Genomic DNA, 7500 nt, shown 5'->3' with positions numbered 1-7500 from the left:
AACTTTCATACATAGCAAGTTTTATGCTTACTGTGACATCTTGTCAACTTAATTACACGATGAAGATTTGATATGAACTGATGCAGTTCTAAAAATAAAATTGCAACAAGACAATAAAGAAAACTTGTAAAGCATATAATTTCACCCCAAGGTAATTATTTGTTCCAGTCATATTTCTTTTATTAATAGATCTTCACTTTAGAAACTTCTAAAATTTCATTTCCTTTTCCCCCCATAAAAAAGATAACTGCCTGACATATCTTTGCTCAAACATACAACAAACAATATTAACAATATATTATCACCAACAAACTCAGGACACCTACCTGAGGCATAGTTGCAGGCTGTAACTTGCAGAGCTCAATCAAGAGTGAGCCATAGCAGATCTCAATGTATCTTGGTCCAGGCAGGTGGAAGAGTTCAGCTAAGACCACTTCAACAATCATGTATTCAAGAGGGATCTTGTGTTTCAGGGGAAAATCAAGCAAGAATGCCGCACTGTAAAGGAAAAAGTAATCTTGTGTTTTTTTTTTTAAACAACCCAGAAAAGTATAAAGTGTTGGCTAGTTGCAAAGCAAAAAGACAAAATTTCAGACAGCAGCAATAGCAATAGCTGGTAGGTAAAAAGATAAGGCCAAAAGCAGGATAGGATGGATATAGGCTGTAAGAGAAAAAGAGTGACAGAATAATTAATGTGACTGACTCAAAATAACCAACACTAAGAAATAACCTCATATCCACATTTCCCATCTCATTTTCTATTACTTCCTTTTGCAAAGATACAAACCACTGCTTCCTCTCTAGGTGATAGTCCTTGACGATATTGTGAAGGTGCTCCTCAATAAGGTATCGCTCGATAGAATGAGCACCTGGCAGAACAGGACCCTCTGGACAATCAGTGTAGTCAAAAAGCCTGAAAAATCAGTATTTGGCATCAGTTACACTCTATAAAGATGTTTATCTAAGCTTCTATTGATATTTCTACAAAAATCCAGCAAGGTTAAATATTCCCAGTAATCTAAAACACATGAACTACCACACACAAGGAATTTTTATGAATTTTGCTTCCATAGCATGTAAACAGAAGAAGTAAACAGACAAAAAACATAAAACAGATGGTGTTATACATCTGTTTATTGTTGGGTAATACATACAAAAAAGAAAATAATTCAATCAATTATCCAAATAAACTAAAAATAAATAAGAATACTTTCCCCAGGATCATTATGACGAAGCTCACCAACCCCACTAAAGAGCACCCAAATAAAAGTACACAGAATACAATGCAATCCAATAAAACATTAATATAAACTACACACAAAAAAGTAATTTTCCAAGGAATATCATAAAAAAGCATATCATCATAATTAAAGAACACAAAGCTAAAGGAATGTATTGCATATAACCAACAGACAACACACTCCACACTCTACAACAGTACAAAGTCCAAAGGAGTCTCATCTCATTGTTGCCCTCATACCTAAACACAACCCATGGGAAGGGGTAGGTGTTGTCTGTGTGATGTGGTGGGAGGGTCAGGGGTGGGATGTTGTGCTGCAGCGCCTCACACAGAATGGAGTCAAATGCCACATAGGGTCTTGCGATATGCTTTTCCTGCCACATGTCTGATCGCAGTTTGCAGATCTGAAAATTGGTGCCTCTTGAACATGCATTTATGGTTACAGAAGTAATGTTATTGGTAAAATTAAATTTTTTAACTAATGAATTTCTACTTCTCAGTGCTTCTCACAAAAACACATTTGTATATGTAACTGTTTATATAAAGTAAATGAAAGAACAATAAAAAGGATGAAAATGAAACTCCAGAGAAGAAAAGAAAAGAAAAAAAAAGAAAAAGAAAGAAAAAAAATTATATGTGGTGATAAAAACATCAGATCCCAGAAATTTTGGCAATTTATAATTGATTCTGAAGCAAATTTAGTAAAAGTGGAAAACCTTAACATTGACTGATATCAAACTCCACAGATAATGTATACACAAAAATGACAAACCCATCAAAATTATAAAATAGGTGCCATCACATATTAATGATTACAATAATAATGATGATGATAATAATAATAATATTAAAAAAATAAAAAAAAAATGATTTCTAAAAACTGTACACACCTAAAAATTTAGGCTAACTTTCTCATTAACTAAAAATGGACATACATATAAAACTGAATTGGATAAAAGCAAATAATTGTAATAGATAATTAAAATCTGCCACTATCCCATACCTGAGCCCAAAGACAATCCAAATACTCCTCTTGTGGATGTGGACGGTCAGACCTCCACACCCTTAGTCCTGGTACATGCTTGCGGCTACGCTTCCTTACGTAAATCTCAATGTGCTTCAGCAAGCGTTCAAGGTCCTGTTCCTTCTTTTCATATAGTTCACGCCCGACCCAGGGAAGGCAGCTCAGTACAGCATATACATATGTGTCACTACGAACTGTGGACAAAGATTTTTTTCCACTCAGGTCATTGCTGTCCTATAAACACACAGATTAATACTTACATTCTACTATATCTCAGATAGTTCAGTTACATCAAATTACACTTTGTAAAATTATGTCAAACCATATAACATTACCATTTTACTGTATATCAAAACAGTAAAAAATGAGGAATTCCAGGAGTCAATTTCCACACTACAGAAAGAACCATAGAAAAATTACCTTGGGGTGAGTTGTCATCTCTTGCTGTGTCTAAAAAGGTGTGGAGGAGCTGCAGCAGTGAGTTGGTAGAGATCACATGACAGTTTACCAGATCAGCAAAGAACCTGAGTACATAGCGTGCTGTCTTCCACATACAAGCTTTAAGTGCTTCCTTCAGCTTCCGTGCCATCATGTCAACAAACTGCAGTAGAGAGTTATATCATCAAATTGTTTGAAGTGTACTGGTGGTTCCATCCAACTATCAAGAATTAACTGATTTTAGTGTATTAAAATATCCACAAGGAATCATAAGGTCATTTCAAAGTAAAAGCACATTAGTAACCATAAATGCCTTATCATAGATATATCTAAAAATATAAGCTCACTGTCAATAAATATCATCAGTGACGATAACTACCTCTCCGCCAAAGTTGTAGTTTTTTGCATTCAGAAGTCCAACCAGAGTTGTGTAGATGGTGGTCTTTTCTGGCATCTTTACAGCACAGTCACTCAGGATCTTCAGAATCTTGCTCTTGTAATTGTTAATGTCTGCCTCCAGAACACTTGCTAGACCCTCGAGATTGCTTTCCAAGGATGAAGTACTCTGCAGAACATTTGTGTTTATTAAGACATTCTTTGTTAAATATTTCTAATATCAATTAATGACATAACTGCCTTATGTAAATATTGTAAAACTCTATTCAGTCTAAACATTACTTTTAACCTATTCAGGCAGGACAGTGTCCCATCACATCATGACAGACCATGATACAATCAAATCCAACATGTGTACAGTCAGTGAGGAGAAAAAGACCCTCAAAAGTAGTCTTATTTTTTAAAGAATCAATTATGCCAAATCCAAGGGCAGTGAGTGGAGTAATTTTACTGTTCCTGCCCTTTCTCATCTTTCCTTTGAGCAGCTGACTCTATGCACATCTCATCACATGGTTCAGTATGGTGCCAGGGACACCTGTCATGAACAGGGTAAAAACTATCTTTTGAGAGAGATTTACATAGGAGAAATTCTTATAATTCTCCTATATGTACCACTAAAAATAATAGGTATATCAACTTCCAAAAGAAAATAAGTTTATTTCATACAAAGACTATGACAAACACAATCTACAATTGCCATTAAATTTGTCATATGTGACTGCATTTCATAACAACTCTGTAGCTCCACTTATAACTGACTTTTTTCAACTGTCAGGGCTTCATTAGAGATAAAAATCAATGACCTAATTAACTGTTTCACGTTTATCCACTGGGAATAACCTTTTTAATGCTATACAATGCGCTTACATAAAGAATCTATTCCCTTTTTCCTTGACTCTCTAATATGATGATTCTATGGTATCAGAATGGCAAACAGCTTCCCAATATAAGACCGAAAATTATGTGGAAATCTCACTGACATTCAACAATGAATTTCTGAATTTCAATCTAATGTAGGTCAGTATGAACTATATCATTATGAAATGTTGATCTATATTACATACCTATACCCACAAAGTTACATACAAATACCCACCTTCTCTCCCACACGAAGAATTAGAGATTCTAGTCGGTCTTCAATTTCTACCGCATCTGCCCTCCGTCTTTTCCGGTCGCGACCGGAGTCTGCTGTAAGAGGCAATAGAAAAAAAGTGTAAAAAGTAAAAAATAAATCTTAAGACATCTTTCCAGATAATTAATAAAAAACGAAAGAAACACCTACATATACATACCTTGCAAATTTGATTAAAATACGATATATCGCTGACTGATTTAGGTAAGGGGATGTTTATAAGGATGTAAAAATGGCCAAAGAAACATTTTATGCAATATATTTCTTTGATAATTCTAATGTGCCTAATTTCCTACTGAAAATAAAATATTCTTTGTGAAATATAGGTATCCTGCTGATATCACTGTGGCCAATATTTGACAGCAACAGTCCATATGACATCGCTAAGTAGCACAACATATGATATATTGTTAGCTATAGTTTCCAATATCTGCATTAATGGCAGCTTGACAAAATTATTTAATGACAAAGGTTCTGAAACAAATCTTTTACAGATGCAAGGCTAGTTTTAATGGACTTCTTGGTTATTTGGAAGATATAAAGATTTAATATCATTTTCACACAGGTGGTACAAGGCAAACTGCTTGTAATAGACAGAAAGACCAAAATAAGGGTCAAATTTTGGTGACAAGTGGGACTTCCTTGATAATATTCATATCATCAGATTCATTCGCATGTGATGAGAAAAAATCTGAGGATTATTTCAGTTGCAGACACAACCAATTGATATGATAGTCTCATAAGTAGGGGAGGGCGTGAAGTACACCTGGGAAATAGAATGCATACTGAACAAAAATCAGTAAAATCACCTCAAAAAATAATAAAATTAACTTCTAAGGCTGCGTCCACCATCACTGAAAGTGTAAAGGCCTGCGTACCAAATTTTGAAAAATTCTATTGGCATCCAAACAATCTTTCAGTAAAATCTACAGGCATTCACACCATCAAAAGCCCTTAGTCCCTTGACCCCTGTGGGATTTATATAATAAATCCCACTATATATTCCTTTGCCAGGGGGCTCTAACCTCCGGGCCCTTATCTTTTTTAAAAAATACACCAGAACCACCTAACTACCTATTCAGGTGCCTCCATCACCTGGACCACCAGGATAAACAACGCAAAACAGGATACAATTTTGCTTCATTAAACAGATTAATATATTTCTTTTACTTACTGACACCTTGTTGGGTTCATATATCAAAGTATGATGGTTATTAATTTATATTTCTTCTAAAAGCCATTATTTTGTTTTAAAAATGACCCTGAATCAACGAAACACTTCTTGGTAGTGCTTGTCAAAGACTCAAAACTCCTAATCACAGTAGTGCATGTGCAGAAGTTATTGTAAAGCACTTTGTTAATTAAAACACATTAAAGAAATAAAAGAATTTAAAAATTATGCATTACACACATAATTTTGGAAAAGCAGGCATTGAAAATTACAAAATTATTTCTTAAGAGTGACAATCATCATTGGGGAGCAAACACCAATGGTGGCGCAGAGCCACATCCACTCTTCGCTTCCATCTCTGAGGGTCGGTCAAGGCAAGCCACCAGGAAGGAACTCGGCCCATCTCGAACTGCTCACAACAGGTTTGATCAATCTACCCAAGCCACGACTTCCTACGTCGTCCCACAGGCCTCCCCCACCCAGGGTTGTCTCATACACAGAAAACCTGGTGGACAGGATCATCCTGTGGGAAGTGAGCCATGTGGCCATATAGCCTGCGTTGGCAATCACGGATTGTGCAGGTAACAGGTCCTGTGCCAGTCTCACAGTGCAACCCTTGGTTGGACAAGTGGTCCTGCCAATAATACCCCATGATCCGGTGCAAGGATCTATTACAAAAGGCATCAAGAGACTCCAAGGCACAGGATAATGTCTAGAATTCACTACTGTATAGCAAAACTGGCATTATCTGGGCCTTGAACATGCATAGCTTGGTCCTTCTGCATAGGTAACGGCATCTCCAAAAAATTCTTGTCATTAGAGTTCATGCCCCCTGCTGCCAGACCAATCTGTCTACTGACTTCCTGGTCTGACAGCCCTGAGATATGAACTACACTACCAAGGTAAGTAAAGCCCTCTATGACTTCAATGTCCTCGCTGCAAACATGTACCAACCAAGCAAGTTCTCCTAACAAGTCCTCAAAGTCTTGGATCTAGGTCTTGGTCCAGGAGATCTCTAAACCCAAGGGCTTCGCTTCATTACTAAATGCAACCACAGCCATCACTAGGGTTTCCAAAGACTCGGATAGAATAGCAACATTATCAGCAACATCAAGGTCAGTAACCTTGATATTGCCCAGAGTTGTGCCACACTGGCTTTGGACAGCAGCTCTGCCCAGTATCCAGTCCATGCAAGTGTTGGAAGATTACTTCAAAAATAATTACCAAAACTTTCACGGTATCACTTGTGAAGAAATGCAACTAAATTACTACAAGAACAAACTAATAATATATGTAGGACTGGCATAAAAACTAGTAGGAAAAAAAGGTAATTTCAAACAATATCTTTGCATAACAAATCAATGGATTCCTCTCATTCTCTAGCCAGTATGGAAATTACAACACTTTTCAATGAGATCTCAGGTATGCACGAAAAAAAATTAAAGTGTGCAGTGTGCAATGGTTACCAATTGTGCACTTCAAGAGCATACCTGATATTTTTCAGATAAAAAAATGCTTGAAGGTCCTACAATCTTATATAATTACTTTGATTGTTGACTCCTGTAAAGCACTCAGGTGTGCAACCAGGAACACAAACAAAAATCTTAGGTCTGCATCTGCTGTACTTTCCATATTGGCCCTATAGTACACATATATGAAGAAAGTCTGCAGCAGAACCACCCAAATCCCCACATTCTTAGCCCCGATAGTAGGGTAGAGCATGAAAGGTAACAGTGGAATTGCGGGGTAAAATATGAACAGTATACACAGAATCAGTGACTATATTTTCTAATACAAGGGGCTGTGCCTCCTGTGCTTCCCCATGAGAGCTGGAAACCCCCAACCCCTGCCCTGGAAAACAAAGAATTCTCCATGTATTCACAGCAGGTTAGGGTGTCAGACAGACTCAGCATTGTGCGCTCCCACGTGTCCGTAATATGCTCTCTCCTGCCATGAATACATGGAGGATTCTTTCTCTTCCATTGCAAGGGTTGGGGGCAGTAGCCCCCAAGGAGAGGGACCACAGGGGGGACAGCCCTCTGTATTACACAATAGAGTGACTAAATATGTGTACATTATTTATATTTTACCCCGTAACT

The 7500-nt window shown here is 37.0% G+C and overlaps 1 protein-coding gene across 2 annotated transcripts in view; it reads right to left on the bottom strand.

The window, feature by feature from the left end:
* Positions 1-7500, bottom strand: part of Cbp80 (Nuclear cap-binding protein subunit 1) — a 16422-nt gene that overhangs the window by 8316 nt on the left and 606 nt on the right. The window contains exons 2-8 of one of the 2 annotated variants that reach the window (XM_027361362.2): positions 4195-4286; positions 3082-3267; positions 2685-2865; positions 2244-2458; positions 1481-1644; positions 788-913; positions 327-498 (exon numbers count right to left, since the gene is read on the bottom strand). In XM_027361362.2, coding sequence (XP_027217163.2) covers positions 327-498; positions 788-913; positions 1481-1644; positions 2244-2458; positions 2685-2865; positions 3082-3267; positions 4195-4286 — 1136 coding nt within the window. The remainder of the gene's footprint in view (positions 1-326; positions 499-787; positions 914-1480; positions 1645-2243; positions 2459-2684; positions 2866-3081; positions 3268-4194; positions 4287-7500) is intronic. The other variant, XM_027361369.2, reaches the window with a different exon arrangement.

Source organism: Penaeus vannamei, chromosome 39, assembly GCF_042767895.1.
Source record: "Penaeus vannamei isolate JL-2024 chromosome 39, ASM4276789v1, whole genome shotgun sequence".
NCBI lineage: Eukaryota > Metazoa > Arthropoda > Malacostraca > Decapoda > Penaeidae > Penaeus > Penaeus vannamei.
This window is presented reverse-complemented; position numbering and strand designations above follow the sequence as displayed.